The sequence below is a fragment of the Lasioglossum baleicum genome, chromosome 17, assembly GCF_051020765.1.
Source record: "Lasioglossum baleicum chromosome 17, iyLasBale1, whole genome shotgun sequence".
Lineage (NCBI taxonomy): Eukaryota > Metazoa > Arthropoda > Insecta > Hymenoptera > Halictidae > Lasioglossum > Lasioglossum baleicum.
In genome coordinates, this window is record NC_134945.1 from 7,097,404 (window position 1) to 7,117,243 (window position 19,840).

A 19,840-nucleotide genomic window follows, 5' to 3' on the forward strand; every position below is an offset into this window, starting at 1 on the left:
ACACCAAATTTGTTCCACAACTACTGTTGGGTGGTTTTTATAGAGTTTTCCGTGCTGATTCCGAATCTCTTTTTAATTTTTTTCCTATACGCACAGTTTTTGAGAAACATGGCTTTGAGAAAAAACATATTTTTCAACTTTAAACAAATATTGTGGTGTTATTATAAAAGATATTGAATTGTTCTTTATAGCAAAACATTCAGTAATCTATACATTTTAGTCAGGGTCGGCCATCTGGGGGTGCGGCGGATGCTATGCACCGGGGCCCCGCGATTGAGAAAGAAGAACTTCAATTTCAATATCATCCCTTCAACTTCAATTTCAATATCAACCCTTCAACTTCAATTTCAATTTTACAATTACAACGTCAATTTTTCAATTTCAACTTCAATTTTTCAATTTCAGTTCGTTAATTTCAACTCTTCAATTTCAATTTCGACATCAATTTTTCCATTTCAACTTCAACTTTCAATATAAACTCTTCAACTCCAATTTTTCCATTCAACTTCAATTTTAACTCTTCTATTTCAACTTCAATTTTAACTCTTCCATTGCAACTTCAATTTTAACTCTTCAACTCTAACGGACATATTTAGGTGTTCTGTTTCTTCGGACTCACCCTGTATGTTCGTGTTTGCAAATTTTTTTTACTTTACAAAAAATTTAGGGCCCCGAATGGTTTCTTGCACCGAGGCCCTTTTATAGAGACGGCCGGCCCTGATTTTGGTTAACTACACGAGTGGTCCCCAACCTCCGGTTCGCGGACCGATACCGGTTCGTGGATCAAATGGTACCGGGCCGTCCAAGGAACATTAAATACAATGAAATTAAAATTATTAAATCAAAACAATCTAAAATATAAACAATCAACGTCCCCCCCTCCTCAGCGGTCCGCGGTAAAATTATCAAACGTTGACTGGTCCGCGGCGATAGAAAGGTTGAGGAGCACTGAACTACACAAGGGATATTATCCGACGTCCGCCACATTAGTGCTGCCCTCTTAAGTCCTACAACTTCTGTAGGTAACATTTTCTCGTATTGTTTGAAATAACCAAGATATATTCAAGTATCTTTCGTTCGTGGGACACACTGTATAAATGTCTATGTTAACGAACATCGTGTCTATAAAAATAGGAATCTGTATAAAGATAATAATGCCAGATTTTACCTCCTTCTCCGCGCAAAGCTTTCTCGACGCTGACCCCTCTGCTTTCCAGCTCCCTCTGTTTAACTTCTGTTTCCTCCAGTTTCCTTTGAATTTCTTGAGCCATTCGTAACCTATCAAGTATTCAGAATGATTATTTAAGTCGTGTCACTGTTTAATCCTTACCAACTGCGTACCTTTTTAATTGCGCTTGTCTAGCTAATCGTTTTGTAGTTTTTGATTTTCGAGAAACACTGTTACACGATCCTTCGGTCACTGTGGCCTTCAGCATGCATGACGCAGACACTGCTGTCGTTTTCGTATCATCTTCTGATAAACTGTCGTCTGTTAAATATAATTTCAGTATATATTCTAAATGTTTTCTTTCCGCGCTGGCTGCGAATTGGAATGGTCGTATTTAGAACTATTTACCTGATACATTTGTAGTAGGAATAGTATAGTTAAGCGGAGGTGGTGGAATTGGTGGTGGATTTTCATTGAGGAAGTTCCTCGCAAGCATTCCTTCGCATACACTTTTTGGTCTTGTATTAATCTTTGGCGGTGTAACCTTATCAAGCTGAAAAGAAAAACAATTCACTGTAGTCGTATTTCTCGAAATACTTTCGGCGTACGTGTAAAACGAAACACATTGTTGAAATTATGCTTTAACGATAAAATTATTCGATTAACTTTGGAAAATGTAAAAGAAACACATTGAGAAAACTTGTAAAGAAACTGGAAGCTCAAATTTGTATAGTTAATGCAGTTATGGAACACATACATACACATACACATAACCTAATTGTTTAGAGACAATTCAATATCACATATTTGGCCCCAGAAGTGAAAGAAACAAATTCAATCTGTTGCAAATACCTAGAAGTTTCTTGTTAAACAATGCTCACTTACGATTGAAATTCGAAACTAATGTTAAATACATTTTTACCAAGCACACATCGAAGAAACAAATAAATCAAATACTGTAATATACAATCGACAGCATGCTTTCAGTAAGACTGTTACTACGACAAAGATTTAACGATTGTACACTGGAGACGGAACCGAACAGAGCTTGTACGCCAAACAGTATGTTACCCCTCGAAAAAAGCAGACGACAAAGTGCGGCAAAAGAAAAATAAAATCATAGTACCTGCACGATATACAATAACGAATACAAATAGTGGCATAAGAAAGCTAATACTGGGAAAATTAGTATCAATGACTTATGAGTTGCTTACATCAGACCCTTCCGAATACGATTTACATAACTGAAACATTTTAGAATCTAATTAGTCGAAGGAAATCAGAGAGAGACACGTACTTTTCGAATTAGCAGAAGAGACTTCTCGAAAGTACAAAGCGAAAAGTAGAGTGCGCGGATACATACTTTGCCTTTCGATTTAGTGGACAAGCGGAACATAGACAACTTGTCTTTCTGATTGGTCGGCGACTGAGAAGAGTCCTTCTTGAAGAAGAAATCTGACACCGCCTGAATGATACTCTTCCTTCGTTCTGGGTCCTTCGCCTTTTGCTTTTTGTCTCGTTTCACGACTGTTATGGAGTTATCAGGTTTCGGGGACTCACTGGCACGTAACAACTCGTCCATCGACTTCGCATTGCTGGCACACAGACCGTCAAAGTTTATTGCTTCCGCCACAGATTTCACATTGTCTGTGCTTTTACTCGTCTGCAATTTCAGACCACCCTTTCGTGTCCCAGCGCTGTAAAGTCTGGCTCGAGGTTCCACTTCCTCTTTGCTTTTCTTCTCCTCCATAGAAAGCTGTCTTCGCGCCACTTTCATTCTCAATTCCTTGATCTTGTCTTCCGGACTGAGACCTAGATCTTCGTCGCTCATCAATCTAGCTCTTTCCCTGGCATCTTGCCTCGCTTTCTCAGCGGTTCTCTTCGCTTCCTCGTGCTTCAATCTGGGCGGAGCTATCGGCGTTTTGAACGCACTCTCTGCTTCGTGATGCGCTGTCGTTGAATCGACCACCGATTCAACGTCGTTCGTATTTTTCTCGCTACTCGTATCTGTTTTGCTGTCCAATTTCCACAGAAACTGTCGAGGCTCTCGAGGCGTTGCCGTCTCCGACGATGCTTTGTCCTCAACGAAAGTGGTTCGCAGCGGACTGCTCGTTGGCGTTCCTATCGAGGTAGGTACAAACTTACTGACCGGTGAACCGCTGGGCAGAGGCGGTTTTATGGGTGAAAGAGCAGGCGTGGAGTTGAACGAGCAAGTTCTGGCAGCTCTTCTCGCTTTCTTCTCCGCGGACTTCTGTTTGTGCGCTTCTAGTTTGTCCATCAGCAGATCCTGTATCACGTTCTTCTGCTTGAACCTTTCCCTAGTAATCTCTTCTAATTTTCTCGAGGTAACCGGGGAGTTAAAACTGTTGTTCACCACAGCTTCTTGACTCTTGATCTCCTCCGCTATCATCTCAGCTGTACGAGACTGTATGGAACACTTGGAATTCTTCCTCTTCGACTTCCTCACGTCTATAGAGTCCTTCGCGTTGCTGAACTCCGCGATTCTAGATTGCAGACGCTTCACGTACTCCAGATAATCCGGGTTGCTGGAGTCTGCTACAGTTTTCGCTTGTTCCTCCTGATTCGACGGCCCCTGTGTGTTTTGCGTTTGGGAATTTAGAACTGGGACTATCGACACTTGCGGATTCACCGGACTGGCAAGGATCGTGATCACTTCGCTCGTGGTAGTGTCTTCGGCTGGCTCGACAATCAGCAGACTGTCTTCCTCCATCGAGGGATACATTTCTTTGTTCGTCGCTTCTGTAATCAGTCGATCCTGTTGGCTAGTTAATTTTGAATTAACTTCGCTCGTCTTAACCTCATCTTCCGACTTGTTTATCGTGCTGTTCAGCTTGTTCATTACATCGTCCATAGTGACAGGGTTTATCTCTATGACGTTTCTGTCGTTGTAGGCTTCCTCGTCCGAGCACGAGTCATTCTCCATTTCTAATTTTGCTATGGGAGCGTCCGCGGTTAGCTTGTCGTGAGAGCTCACGTGGACCGGGGAGCTTTTAATATTCACAAACTCAACGTATCCCCTGTTCTTCAGCATAACCATATTGGAAGCATCCTGCAGACTATCGTCCAGCAGCGAATCGTTGTCCGTGTCCATGAAGTCTATGTTCTCACCGTTCGCCAACAGCTGGGAAGTATTGTTGACGGGTATACTTAGTTTCCTATCGATTTTAAAGGAATCCAAGTCCATGTCTGTCAAGTCTTCTTCCTTGGCTATCGTGATCGAAGGGTAATTTACCTTCGCGGAGTTCGATAATGTTTTTCTAGTCGTAATGAACTCTGGGTTGATGTTGAACTCCGCGTCTCGGAGATCGTCCGAAGCTAACACCTCTCCGTCTCGAGCCCACTCCGAGAACTCGGTCTCAGTCAGCGCCGCCGTAGTGACATCGTTCTCTTCGGAATCGTCGCATTTATTGGATATCGTAGACGCCACTGATACAGGACTGCTGCAATTGCTGAAGCCCTTCTTGCCGTCATCTTGCAGCTCCAACTGTTCGATCTCATTCTTCACGATCTCCAATTCAACGGACGTCTTGTTCGCGTCGCGGGCTACGGGATTTACCTTTTGATTCAGTACCTGTTCTCTTAGGAGGGAGTATTCTATAGAGTCCGGTTCGAACGACTGACCGTCGTCGAAGTCCTTGCACTTGTCGGCCTCTTCGTCCAACAGCAGATCTCCGTCTGTGCTGTGAATCTGCAATCGTGGCGGGGACAGATTGACGGCGATCGCTTGGTGACTCTTCGCCTCTTCTTCTGCCTCGTCGCTCGAGGACAAAGAATCGCTGTCTATCTCCGAGTCGCCGGTGCTGGCCGCGTCTTTCGTCTCTTCCTTGTTTTTACTCCAGTTCACTTGCGGTACGATGATCGACGTTTCGTGCAGCGGACTGCGCGGCCTGAAACCATTATTCTCGTCTATGCTCCCTGTAAAGTTAGTCTCGATGATCTGCGAGTTCTTCGCGTTCTCTAGTATCTCGGTGGTTTTAACTTGACTAGGCACGACTTGTTCCTTCTCCGCTGCGCTCTTCGACTCGCTGCAGACGATATTCGGCGCGGTTTTCGACTTCAGGATGCTGGACTCTTTCACCAGGTCTGGCAAATGGGTTTTCGAGATCTCCGGCAGGATCGTTGCCTTGTAGATGAGGCTGTCGTTGTTCAGTAGATTCTGGGTGGAACGGTTGACCGTGTACGGTTGTGAAAACATGGCTGTGGGCGATATCGGAGACAGTTGAGTATTGTTAGACCGTAGCTTGCTAGTTCCCTGTAGAAATGCTTGCATCGTTGGACTGGGTTCCGGCGCTGGGTTCAGGAGCTTCTGGTGTTGCGAAATGGCGTCTGTCAGGTTCCGTAGTTGAGTGTCTACGTTCGACGCTGATCCAGATTTCATAACAGACCCGCCGAAGGCTGAACCACCGAGCAAATACTTCTTCTTCAGCTCCAGAGACAACTTGGAGGCGATACACTCTGTTGAATGAGTTCGGTTCAACAGGTAATCCCCTTTTCTTGGATTTATTAGTGGAACTCGGTTTGCGTTATTGGACCCCAATAAGTTCGAGTTACTCTCCTTCTTCTCAGGGTGAGAAGAATTCACGGGATGATCCGACGTTTTCACCTGCGACTTCAGATTCCCCTCTGCGGCCTGTTTCAAGTTCCCATTGATCGACGATATCACTTTGCTCTTCACTTGGACTCTCTTCGGCTCTAAATAGTTCCCTCTGGTCTTCCTGACGTAGGAGTCGTTGATCGTGATCTCTGGGATCTCGTGCTGGGTCGGAGTCGCTCCGTCGTGCTCGAATTCAGAGTCCGTTGATATTTCCGTGGCCGAGTTCTCCTCGCTCTCGTCGGACGTGCCGTCGTTCGAGGCAACCTGCAGAAAAACGTGTCGTTTTCAGTAAGCGAAAGTACCGTTACAGGCTGTAAACATTTTCGGGTGTTACAGCAAAACAGAAATGTATTTTTAGTAGATTAGTGAAAGACCAAGTAAAATGCCGAAGAACGGAATGCATTCTATCAGGGTTGCGTTCTGCGCGTGAAATCTCTAACGTTTAACACGGTTTAGAAACTTGACAACACAGAGACAGTATCGGATTAATAAATAAGTTGTAAGTTTTGAACATGTATTAAAAGAAAAGAAAAAGTATATGATGCTCCTAATATTTGTAATCACTCACGCTTCTTACTGCGATATGGATCGTGATGATAACTTTGCGTTTCTTTCGAGATGACAGAGAGTGAGATTGTTTAATAAAGTATTGGCTGGTGGTAATTTCAAAGAATGAATACAAATTCGGTCAGTAAACGTTACCAGTTTTAGCATGAACACTAAACAAAAGCACAAACGATTAATCGGTTTGAGTCACTGTTAATTCAAAATTAGTCGAATAAATTGTCACTCGATTTATATAGAAAAATGCTTTACCTTTTCCTCAATGGCCCTGGGTACTATTTTTTGCTTTTTTTTTCTCAAGAAAATACATGTATCACCATCAGCCAACTATACAGTAATATCTAAGTTTACTTTATTAACGTATCTCACAGCATATTTCTTTCAATGTAAATCGTAAAACTGAAAAATACACTTTCGTAAAGATATAACAATCGCGCTGCTTATAGATTATGTATGTATATTACGTTACGACACTACGCATTTATCTTTCCGCGATCTGTCATTCTTAGGAGGTACAGATTTCGTAGATTCACGCTGATCAGTTTTCATTGATGGCGGAGACATCGTGGAATAAGAACGTCTCTGTTCCATAGAACTATTTCCTAATGTATCTGAATTGTAACTGGTGCCGTTGCAAATGTCAATATGCCCTAGCGTCTGACCCATGCTATTCGTTTCGACTTTGTGTTTATCGGCAGAAGTACTTGGTACAGCCAATCTTTCATCCGATGTACTGCGAGACACATTCTCCAAAGCTGGCGCAACATTAACCTTCTTCTTTGCAGATCTTTTTCTCACAGGAACTTCGGGTGCACTCGAACAACTCAAATTTACCAGAGAACTGAATTCGTGCGGTGGATGTTTCCTTTCTGGCTTTATCGGAGCTTCATCCAACGAGCTCAATGAAATTGCATTATTGCCTACAGTTATTTTATCCACCTTCTTTAACGCTTCCACATTCTGCTGTACCACTTTCACTTTCGAAATTGAATCGTACCTTGGCGAAAGATTTGCCAGTTCGCAAGAAGATTGATAATTTTTGTGTAACTCTTCAATTTCATCGGCTACATCGTCTTTCTTTATGTTCAAGTTACCATCGCTTGCTCGTAAATTATACTTGTTGTTAACGTCCGTTGTCTTCGCTCTGTTGGGCTGCGGGCTTAACTTTGTCTGCGTTTTGTTCATTTCAATAGTTTCGCTGGGTTTCGCTGTAGTATCCGGTTCACTTATGTCCAGCAGACTGTTTAAGATATGACTCTTACGACGGGGTAGTTTCGGTTGTGTGACATTGGCTTCCATTCTGGTATGAGGTCCAAAGGACATATTATCTCGAAGCGGTTTACTTTCTACGATGTTACTCTTAACTCGAAGCGGTTTACTTTCTACGATGTTAGTATCATGCTGTCGAATTGACACTTCCTTCTTCGAGTCGGCAGCAATCTGTTCCGAAGTCAAGTTTGGCGTCTCTGTATGTAACTGTTTGTCCAGAATATCATTTGCCACCTCCGGAGACTGCATTTCAGATATATTTCTATCAACTTTATCCTCCATACTTCTCAAGTCTCTTTTGTTTGCACCTTCTATGCTTTCTAAATGCAACGTGGTGGAGGGAACTTCGAACTCCAACGGAAACTTCACATCGTCAGCATCGATCGGAGGTATTTCTTCGTTCTGCAATTCTATTTGGTTAAACTGATTGGCGATAGAGTCAATGTCATTGTCGTCGATGCTCATGCTGATATCACATTCGTCTTCCGATTGTCTATGCTCACTCGAGTCCCCAGAAGTTTCCATCGAGGACTTCTGGAAATATTTCATTATGTCCTTCGCCTCAACTTTGTTCGACAATTTAGGTTTAATGTCTAACTCGACAACTTCAACGTCGATTGTTTCCTCGCTTGTATTTTGTACGGTTGACCTCTTCGTGCTATTTTTCTTTGCCTTCTTCTCACCCTTGTCGAAGTATTTATCCATCTTTTGTTGAGCATTCTCTCTGGATAACGGCCGAAGTTCAGCAATGGGAATCCTGTTCTTCGCTTTCCTCTGTCGCAGGTCTCGCTTCAGCTTATCGAACGAACTATTTCCAACGGCCTGAACCGGCTGGGGACGAGTCTCTTTGGGAACTCTTAATTTCGCGGCTTCGACGGACGTTTGTTCCGACGGTTTCTCGTTCGTCGGAGACGGGGAAGTGATCGTTACAATTGGGATTTGCTCGGGGCCCATTATGGACAGCTTCAGTTCGCTGTATTTCTTCTTGACCGCGTCGCTTTCCAGTTCTTTCACGTGATCCGTTTCGAGTTCTTCTGTAGATTTGGCTAGAGCATCGGATACGCGTAATTCGTCGTACAACGACTCGGTCGAGTTGTAAATTTCGGACGAGGACGACGGCGACGATTCTCTACTGCGTTTCGAGAAGGAGGTTACCAGATCTGGGAGTTTCTCCGTGAAAGAGGCACCCTCTTCGGTGCCAGGTTGCATTGCACTATCATAATTAGCCTGACTAAATGGAATAGCATCTGGAAGCATAATTCCTGCAAACGCTGTTTGCAGTTCAGTTTCTAATGTATTACTGGCAGCAGGAGACGCGACGTCTAAACCAGGGGTTACTGTATTATTTGAATCGTTATCGAGAGAAGTTATTTTTTGGTGCGATTCGTTATCGATAAACTGTGGTTCGCCTAAAGGTTCGCTGTCGGAAATAATTGTATTATTTAAGCGATTGCTATCGTTATCATTATCGTTTGTAATTGTTCGAGTTGAATTTAGATTCGAAGAAGCATTCTCCAAGTGACCCTCTTCCGAGAGATTACTCTGATTAACAAATTGATCGGAAGCGGTACCTGATTGAATGTTATCTATCACTTTATCTGGAGTTATATCAAGTGGGAAATCAAGAACCGGAATTACGCTTCCACATGCTTCACTCTCGGATACGTTCTCTATCTGTTGACCTGTATCTGCGGTGGGTACATCAGTTTCTAACGATTCTGCATTCGACAAGTTTCGAACATTTTCCATGCCAATAACGTCCCGGTCAATTACAGTTTCACTATCGATTGCACGCGTCTCCTGGGACGATACAGAGTCAGGAATTCGCACGGAAACGGATTCAGGGAGTACAAGTGACTCTCGAGCTATACTATCTACAGAATCTTGAGAAATTTTCACCTCCGTTTCCGAACCAGAGTCCGTGTCGGAACTGCGAGTAGGATGCTTCAACCACACTTCTTGCCTTCTGAGTTCAAGAGCGCGCATGTCCTCTTCATCTTCTGTGGCTGTAGTACTCTCCTCATCTGCACCGGAAAATAGGGTTAGGTTCTTTTAGGTTAGGGATCTCAGAATTGATAAATAAATCTGATCTTCCTCGAAAATCTACTGGTTTATTTGAGTTATTATTACTAGACTGCGGATTTTTATGTATGCATTTACGGAGAAATTGGGTGAAATATAAAACTGCAGACGATTAGAAAAATTGATAGTAATACTAGCATGAGTCCGTTGAAAAATCAACGGCTTGCTTGTTTCTGGAGGTATGCCGCTAATTTATTTCTAGCACTTAATCCTGGAGGATTCTCCGGGATGAAAACAGTTTCCTAGCATAAAAAAGTTAGAGAACACTCTGTGTAATAGTACCTTCGTTCGTGTATTCATTGCTCGAGTCTTCGTACTCGTTGCTGCCTGTATCCGATTGTCCCATTGCAGCATGCGGATGAGAATACCGTAACGTCCAGTTTTTAGCGAGTTCGAGGGTTCCTTCGGTCGTCAAGGGCTGATCTATCGCTTCCTCGTATACTTCGTTGTCATCTTCCGAATCGCTATTAAATCAACAGAAATTAGTTGATAAGGATATTTTAGTGTCCGATGAAATCTCGAATATTAATAACCCATCCCAACACAACATTTTCTAGTCGAAATTAGGGCTGTTACTTTCCTTCGAAGCTTCGATTTCAGAAACCTCGCTGAGAATCGAAGTCACAAAGCTTCAAATTAAAGCTTTTCTTTATTTTTTACATTCTGTCAAATTTATTCGTAAGTTACAACTTCATACGATTCGAAGACTTCGAGATATCGGGCTCTCCGAAGACTATGAAGATTCAACACTTTGAAACTCCGTACACTTCGAAGTTCCCTTCGTTCTTCGAAGAGTCGAAGCTTCGAAACGTACCTCATGTTGGAGATGTCGTCGCTGGAACCCATTTCAGCAGCGGACGCACCGAAGTTTCTATCCGTCCATTCGTCCTCGTCCATTTGACTTTGTGGTTCTTCCGCGTCCGATATACCCGCCAAATTTTCGAACTCTATTCTCTCGGGTGTTTGACCACGATCGAGTAAATCGAGCCCAACAACACCTTCCAGAGGCGTCTTCACCTGGATTTGTACACAATTTTTTAGAATCCATTCTAACGTACAGTGACTTCCACTAATATTCGGACACTCTCAAGGGGGTAGACTCGTTTTTCCAGGATTGCAAGCCTCGCTTACGAATTTTTATCTCGGTTACTGTTTGTCCGATTGAGCTACATTTTTTTTCATTTTATTCGGAAAGGATTGGGCTATCACAAAATAATTTTTTCAACCTCGAAAATCAACTCTATAATGTCGAAAAATTTAAACAAATTCTTCTTCACTCCGGCCCCTCATCGAGAAGAATATAAAAAAAGAATTTGTTTAAATTTTTCGACAATGGAAAAATTTTCAAGGTTGAAAAAATTATTTTGTAACAGCCCAATCCTTCCCGAATAAAACAAAAAAAAATGTAGCTCGATCGGACAAACAGATCCCGAGATAAAAATTCGTAAGCGAGGCCCGTCTTCGCCGAAATGGGCAAAAATTGAAAACTTCGAAGGCCTGCTATTTCGAAAAAAATTCGAAACCGGCAAAATGATGACTTAAACCCCCCTAATTTCGCATGGATTACAACATATTTCATTTAGAGCAAAATCGACGATGGTGTGCCTGCAAAAAGTGATCGATTTGGCATGGAATGACCCATAGTAAACGAATATTAATGAGAGTCACTGTGGTTGTACGGTTGAAGTTCAGGTTCTACCTTCTCTGGTGTTTTTACATTTGCAGACGTGAGAGGTATATTCTCCTTGTTCAGCGAAGTAAGTCTCTTCTTTTCCACGCGAGCTTTGATCGTCCCCGAGAAGCCAAAGTGTTGCGTGCAATAGAATCGTCCGCCATTTTTCTTCCTGTCGAATGTGTGATTTCCTACGAATAGGAAAAACACGGATCAGCGTGTTTGTTTCGAGTAAAACATACAAAAATTGTCTGCATCGATTGCTATAAATGCATAAAGCTCCGCAGTCTAATTATCAGGTTCTAAAGGGGACCGACGAACCTATTCTTAACGAGGTAGAGCAATATTCGCAACGGAAACAGCCTCTATGGAAGAATTTCCCTTCAGCGCTTAGTCTCTCCATCAAATAAACTCTCTTATTGCAGAAATGACACATCTCCGAACCTCCTTGAGCAGGCAACGTAATGGTAGGCTTAACGTTCTGCAAGAAACATATCAAATGGCATAGTAATTGTTAATTCGAAACCTTCAATACAGTAAAATTTTAGTCAGCACATACGCTTTATTGTTTTACCGTGTATTATACAATTAAACGTTACACGAAGATTACTGCGATGTCAATGTGATTAGTAGTCGACGTCTCAACAGTTTAGTAAATCGTTTTTAGTCGTTGACAATTTATGGCGACATAAAATATTGAAATAGTAGGTTGTTGCGTATATGAAATGGCAGATTTTAGAGTGCAACTCGTAGAAAACAAGATCGCGTTTGTTTAATGTCGCTGCCAAAAATCGGACGTTTCGTATGCAAACAACCTACATAATACTTTACACGTGGGTGTCGTGTTTACACGTAGACGGGTACACAAAACTAGATTCTCCAACTAGACGATACAGGACGAAATAAGAACACGAACGTGACACGTTCGAGGAACAGCTTGCTGACTAGATCTTCGAGTATTGAGAGATTCTGTAGTATCGTATTTACCGATTTCTGCACCTTGGGCTCCGCGTCCTGATTTTTATTCGAAAATTGTTCGGCCATAGCCGAGACTTTATTGTACCCGAGCACATTACCCTCTTTGATCTTCTTGTCTATATTCTTCAGGGTATTGTCAATATCAGCGTACTTACTATCTGACTCCTTCTGATCGCGTCCCTTCTTCTCCATCTTGATTTGTCGAGCTAAAAACTGAATCAAGCATATACACATCTGAAAAAGCGTTGACTATCGTCGTTTGTTAATCTTTTGTATGCCAACCTGTTCTCGACTCCATTTCGGCACTCGTTCTACTTTGTCGTGCCGGGCCGATCGGCCCATCTTACTCTCCTCGATTTTCTTTTCGATCTCCTTCACGTTCCAATCGGTTTTCTCGATCTTGCCTTTAGTCAAATTTCCGAAATGTTTATTCCAAGGAATTTACTCGATTGGCTTTCTTCCGTTGATCGGTAAGCTTTTGTTTTTTCCAGGATTGCAAGGGTCTGGGATGTGCCTTCTCATCTCTCGATAATGCAATGATGGGCCTTTTAAAAGTCCTATTTCTACGTTTACGAGGCGTAATTTGCATTATTCGGTAGCTGTCGCAGCTTTATATTCCGAAAAATGCAAATTACGCCTCATTTGTCTTTCTAAGAGGTTAGTTTTCGAAGCGAAACTTCTTTGCTGAGGATTAGGTTAGGTTTTCAAATTGGCGACACTGTTTCTAGCGACTGTCAATATGACAATTGACAGCTGATTAGTGCTCAGTCCGCTCAGTATGTTTTGCCATTTCACCATGAATAGATTTACGTCGGCAACGCGTGCAAATTGTGTAAATAGATAAAAGATCAATTTAGGCCACGATCGCCTACAAAAGTTCTATTTTTACGTCTGCTAGGCGCAATTTACATTATTACATTATTCGGAAGTATACAGCTGCGCATCTACCTATTTTCATAAAGCCGCAACAGCTACATGCTGCCAAACAATGCAAATTACGCCTCGTAAACGTAAAAATGGGGCTTTTGAGGGGTAACGCAGCCTAGATTGATCTTCTATCTTACGTTTCTGACTACTGAGAAACCCCATCGCATGCGTTATCGAGGAACGAGGAGGCGGATACCGCACCCTCGCAATCCTGGAAAAACGAGTCTACCTCCTTAAACTTGTTAAGAATAAATGCGTGCTATATGACAAACCAATTGCGCGTAGAAGATCCCTCGGTTTCCTCTCGGACGGTGCGGAACCCTTCAGTTTGTCCTCGATATTTTTTATTCTTCCGGAGAACTCTTCGTCTATGCTATTTCTACGGTGTCCAGCGTGCATCTTAGGTTCCCTGTCCTAAAAGAAATTTATGATATACAAGATGAATCGGATGCGTACACGCTATAAACAATGACGAATTCAACAAACTTTGTAAAAGGAAGCGTACAAACAGAACATTAACGTTTCAAGTTTATGTTCCCCTTGATTAATCATTTAAATGTTAGTGTAGTAGCGCGAAAAAAGAAAACTATACAGAAGTAGTAGCCAGTTTAAAAGTGTACAAAATGTGATAGAGCTTTCGTAAAAACTATGCAAGAATGGTAGTCCGATTATGAGAAGATATATAAAAAAAATCGTTCACGGTATAAGTATTATACTCTTTGTCAAACCGGTTAGTAGTATAATTTATGTAGCCGTCAAATTATACAATATTATTGCATATACCGATCGCATGCACGAAATTCTCGTATGTTGCCTCTGTTGTTTTCCATCGTATTGTATGTTGTTAGTGTTAAACACGCTTCTCTTTAATTTCCACTGAAGTCTACTCGAATCAATTATTAGGTTGTTGCATAGGAAATGTCCGGTTTTAGAATGCGACTCTTAGAAAACGTTTCTATCAAACGTTCTCAATAATGTTTATATAGGTCAGGAGACATTTTCCACTTCAATATAATTTTTTACTATGCGAGCAGTACGCACAGCTGCATTATCTTGCTGAAGTATACATTTTCTGCCAGCAATTCTTCGAGCATATGTTCCAATTTGCTCTTTAATTAAATTTAAGTAGCTAGCACTATTCATACTGCCTTGAATAAATTTTATTTCCACTTCGGACTTCTCTCGGAAAGGTGTGATAGATTGAGGTTAGTTCTCTGGTCGCCGCCAGATGGAATACTAGTAAACATCACGGTTTTGGCGGCGAACTAATCTCTAAACTATCACAAAACGTCAACCTTACAGAGCTGTTTAGTCGTAACACCTCTATAATACACTGTGTCTGTAACAAAACCCTTTGTTTCTTTCTTAAATCATGGAAATAGTACTTGCATCCATCTGGACCATCCAAATTTAGTTTCCTTTCATCTGTGAATATAATTCGTTTTAATTTCGTGTGTGTACAACGGTGCCTAATCATTTTGTCCGCCAGTGTATGTCTGAAAGAATAACTTCCATCTGATTTTTGGTGAGAACGCGATGATTAATTAACTTACTAGTCGCTGAAAAACATGAATGACCGTAATATCTTATTTTTACCATACAATCAAGAAACTTGAAAGTAGACAGAATACATTGGGTACACAAGATCGTGTTTGTTTAATGTGATTGCCACAAATCGTTCATTTCATATGCAACAACCTGATACATAGTATGTAAATGAGCAGTACATGCCGAAATCATTCACGTACAAGAACTATTACACGGCGATCCGCTGTCGAATCGTCGGGCTAACGGTAAGATATAGTTTTAATTCACAAAACTGTTTGTTAAGAGGAGCAAAAGTGCTTATTATGTACACTCCGTAAAATCGTGTTCGGTGTTCTCTGGCTTACTGGGTATAATATTTTCTGTTCAAGGTATTTCACTCTATCCTTGAAATCTGGCGCAGTTTGACGGTACAAGAATATCGAATAATCTTCGAACGGCTCGTCTTTCTCGCGTTTCGCGTTCGCCTGCAGCATCTGCACGCTTTTGTAGAATTGCTGCGTCGCCATCTTTCGTAAATATTGCCGTCTTCGCATTCGATCTGCACGATTCATTTCGATATCGGCCAGTCTCTTCTGCCTTTCCTCCTTTCAAAGATATCGTCAGATTAATTGTCTCGTCCCCCATCTACCTTTTCAACGGAGTTCGAAGCTCTAACCTCCGTGGCAAACTAGTTCTCAAAAAGTCTCGATTAATCGTAAACAAACACCGCCTCCGTATTAGCTTAGTTCGGTGCCATCTCTGTCAAACTCGTACGATCACAACTCACATAAAAGGGTAGTCTTTCGCTTCTTATCATTTACACAAGGTTAAACATTACTTCGACTTTTACGGTTTCTACTCTACTTTCTCAACAACTACAGAAACTCTACCGCAATCTATTTCAGCCTAATTTATTATTTCTCTCTTTCCAGTTTCATCTATAAGTCTTTCTTTCTTTTCTTTTTTTAGTCAATAGGACAAATACGAAAGCTTGCGTAGCAAGTATATATATTACAACATAAATATAAAGAGACATAGATATAGAAAAAGTTTTATAACATAACCGATACGTATTTCGCAATGTTCCAACTGTTACTTTCGTCGATCTATGCGAAGCGATTAGAACGCAATGAATTCCTTCTGCGCCATGGTTATGGTAAATCCAATAAACACGATTGACGACACGATTATCCCAGAATAAATAATTGGTTTAATCTTCTGCCAGCGTGACTATATAAAGCATTCGAAGTTTCGTGTAAGTGTATGTATGTGAAACGTTAGTGGTCGATTATTTCAACCCCTTATCAAAGAGACGCGGTTTTTATATATGCATTTTTTAAAGAATGTTTTCTATCACTGCGTACTTTCTTCCAAATAATTATTCACCGGTATTCATCGCATAAGGGGTTGAATCTGCGAGAAACAACCCTTTGCCTCGAAATATCTCATCGTTCCTATTTATAAAAATTCCAAAAATAAACGTATCAAATTATTGTAAGCGCAAAGGGTTGATCTTCGGTTTAACCCATCCGGTTACTTTGTATTCGCTTCGTTGAACAACAAATTTTACACCCATCGGGTTGTTTTCCAGTTTCTTCCAGATTACAGTATTCCTTCGGATGAGATGTGACAAACTCGAAAGCGTGGAGGTAATACGTTATTCGAAGTTTGCTGAAAGAAAGAATGACTAAGGCACGAGGCCATTACAATGTCAATGCCAATAGGAAAGTTTTCTATTTCTCTTTCTTTTTTTACAGAACTTTTGTCAACGTACTTGAGAGATTTATCTAATTAAAATATTTACGATTTAATGTGTGATAACAGCTCGATGTGAAATCGGTAAATATGATCGCAACTCTGTCGAGTTTGGTCTTATTCAACCAGGGAGATCTCACAAATCTATTGATGAAAGTTTCTTACAAGTGGAACTGAAAATGAAGAAATTACGATTATGAAACTACACTCCTCAAAAGAATTAAGGGATCACTTGTGCGAAACCGAACAATTGCTCCCAATTTACGTGATCGTAACTCCGTCAAAAATTGCCGTATCGATATCGTTGAACAATGGTTTGAAAGCGTGAAACCTCTAGTTTCAGATGCTCCTATTTCAAATTGTCGCTATGTTGGTTTTTTACAAAGTTACAGCGAGATGAAGACAACATTGACGGTTAACAAGAATTTTGTGCAACTTTGGAACGTCACACGGGGAGCAACAAATTTTTTTGATAAATCGCGTTAATATCATTTGGAAGGGCTATCTTTCCTGTGTAAATCGTGTGGTTGTTGAACATTGTGCGATTTTTTTTATTCGAGTTATTCAACGTTGAAGTAAATATGGGCTTTTCTTTCAAATCTGGTCTCAAAATTTGTCTACGACCTCAGGATTTTGCAAGCAATCGATTTCTTGAGGTGGTGGACAAATTTTGAGGCCAGATTTGAAATCAGCGTGAAAAAATCTACGGGAAATGATATACAACATGTTACAAAAAAATTTTCCGCGCGTGGTACTGGAGAAACCACATTTTCTTGAAATTCTACATGTTTAACGAATTTTCTCAACGTTAAAAAACGTTCGTACCATAATCTCCCTATTTTTCCCATATTCTGCAAAGTTTCAGCTTTCATTTAAAAAAAATTTCCTCGCTCTACCTCATTTCTATCGAAAGTTCTTTGATTTTGAATCGAGTTTGGTCCGTATTCAGAGATGTCAGGCTGCCGCTGTACGTGGCTAATTTCTGCGAAGCACGATCTTCAACACAGCTGCCATAGGTAAAAAATTGCCGCAGCGAGTTCATGGGGTACTCAATCGAATCGGCAGAATCTCTGCTTCAATCTGACGTTCGGATCATGCTATTACGATCATTTCTCGCCGAGATATAGCGAGCTAAAGGAAAAATGGAAATTGTGCATTTTTCAAGCATATTTTCGGAAACACCTGGTACATCGAAATGTTAATGAAATTGAAAAAACAAAAGGAGTGCCTTGAAGAGAAAGAAACGCTCTTTCTATTGCTTTTTTGCACAAGATTCTACGATAATTTTTTCGCTTTCTGGAGCCAGTTAAAGTTGAAAAGCCCATATTTACTTCAATGTTGAATAACTCGAATAAAAAAAATCGCACAATATTCAACAACCACACAATTCACACAGGAAAGATAGCGCTTCCAAATGATATTAACGCGATTTATCAAAAAAATTTGTTGCTCCCCGTGTGATGTTCCAAAGTTGCACAAAATTTATGTTAACCGTCAATGTTGTCTTCATCTCGCTATAACTTAGTAAAAAACCAACATAGCAACAATTTGAAACGGGGCATCTGAAACTAGAGGTTTCAGGCTTTCAAACCATTGTTCAACGATATCGATACGGCAATTTTTGACGGAGGTATGATCACGTAAAGTGGGACCAATTTTTCGGGTTCGCACAAGTGATCCCTTAATTCTTCAGTGATCGGTTCTTCATCATCGAAGGGGAATCCTCTAGCAGCGGGGATAAACAAGTAACATCATCCGCACAGACGCGAGTCACATCATCCGAAGGAGCACGTGCTGTATTTTCGACCGGATGGGTTAAACGGAACGAGAACACTCTAACCTTTGATAGCCTGTTAACTAAAAGCTTCCAAAAAGAACGTATGATTAAAAAATTGATAGATAAACAGTCGATATTTCGGTCGACTTTGTAATTCGACGTACAATGTAAATAGACAGACTGGAAAACTTACAACTGTCGCGCCCATCTTCTCGGTGCTGCGTCTCTTCCGAGAACGTCGACTGATAGTGTCCTTTTTGTCAGCGGGGTTTAAATTTTCGTTGTGTCTCGATCGCGAGTGCCTTGTCCTCGTTCCGCCTTCCTCCCGCTCCCTATTGGCAATTCGTTCGAGCAACTGAACCTTTTGATCGGGCGTCATTTGGCTCAGCTGTTTGCTGTGCGACGGTCTCTCCTCGTTCTCCGGTTCCTTCGGCAAGTACAACATGACTCGTTAGAACGAACTTATTCGCCACACGCCTACTCAACAAGTTCCGCAAGATTAGGGATGTGATCAAGTACCTCGCAAACAGGTTCAACAACCTCGCAACAATTTTCAACAGGTTCAACAGCCTCGCAACAATTTTCAACAGGCTCAACAGCCTCACAACAATTTTCAGTGAAACTCTAGTGATGCAACTCTAACTCTAATGTATACAGGATGACAAGAAATAACGGAGTGAAACATTTCTTATTATAATTCTTTAGTATTCATATATTTAAGAAGTTTCGAAGTGGCCACCCTTTGAGCCGATTCAGAGGCTCAAACGTGTTTTGAAATTTTCGGCAATGGGCCGCAGCTCTTCTGGCGTCATTCGGTCCCAAACCCGGCGCAGAGATTTTTTCAGCGACTCGAAACTTTTATGGGTCTGAGCACAGGCCCTGGCCTCGAAAATCGACCAAACGCTGGAGTTCATAGAGTTGAGATCCGGTGAGTACGGCGGCCATTCCGCAGATGCGATGAAACCTGGAAAATGGGATTTGCTACGGTTTTCGTGGATCAAGAGGTCAAAATCAACCAAGAAGTGTATCGACGGGACACTTCTTGAAGCCGTCGTACTTCTGTGGGCCCAACAGCACCTCGGCGATCCGGAATGGACGTTACAGCAGGATTCCGCGCCGGCCCACAGGTCGAAAACGACTCAGGAGTGGTGCAAGGCCCATTTTCCAGGTTTCATCACATCTGTGGAATGGCCGCCGTACTCACCGAATCTCAACCCGATGGACTACAGCGTGTGGCCGATTTTGGAGGCCAGGGCCTGTGCTCGGTCCCATAAAAATTTGGAGTCATTGAAAAAATCTCTGCACCAGGAGTGGGACCGAATAACGCCAGAAGCTGCGGCCCATCGCCGAAAATTTCAAGACACGTTTGAGCCTCTGTATCGGCGCAAAGGGTGGCCATTTCGAAACTTCTTAAATGTATGAATACTAAAGGTCCATGTTATGGTTGTTATTATTTGGTTTTTCAAAATTCGTCGATTTGACAGAATTATAATAAGAAATGATTAA

General features: G+C 41.6%; 1 protein-coding gene across 13 annotated transcripts in view; it reads right to left on the reverse strand.

Annotated features, from left to right (window-relative positions):
- The window catches only part of Mical (Molecule interacting with CasL), a 75,883-nt gene that overhangs the window by 4,307 nt on the left and 51,736 nt on the right, over positions 1-19,840 (reverse strand). For 5 of the 13 annotated variants that reach the window (XR_013010822.1, XM_076441794.1, XM_076441788.1 and 2 more), the window contains 14 exons: positions 18,528-18,761; positions 15,168-15,407; positions 13,548-13,689; positions 12,631-12,752; positions 12,358-12,582; positions 11,692-11,851; positions 11,398-11,561; positions 10,513-10,715; positions 9,981-10,162; positions 9,516-9,640; positions 2,466-6,047; positions 1,577-1,721; positions 1,342-1,489; positions 1,169-1,278 (listed from right to left, as the gene is read on the reverse strand). Coding sequence is in view for 11 of the 13 variants with exons in the window: in XM_076441794.1 (XP_076297909.1) it covers positions 1,169-1,278; positions 1,342-1,489; positions 1,577-1,721; positions 2,466-6,047; positions 9,516-9,640; positions 9,981-10,162; positions 10,513-10,715; positions 11,398-11,561; positions 11,692-11,851; positions 12,358-12,582; positions 12,631-12,752; positions 13,548-13,689; positions 15,168-15,407; positions 18,528-18,761 (5,782 nt within the window). In the remaining 2 variants the exon portion in view is untranslated. Of the gene's footprint in view, positions 1-1,168; positions 1,279-1,341; positions 1,490-1,576; positions 1,722-2,294; positions 2,413-2,465; positions 6,048-9,515; positions 9,641-9,980; positions 10,163-10,512; positions 10,716-11,397; positions 11,562-11,691; positions 11,852-12,357; positions 12,583-12,630; positions 12,753-13,547; positions 13,690-15,167; positions 15,408-18,527; positions 18,762-19,840 lie in introns of those variants that run through there. The other 8 variants (XM_076441795.1, XM_076441792.1, XM_076441799.1 and 5 more) reach the window with 6 other exon arrangements.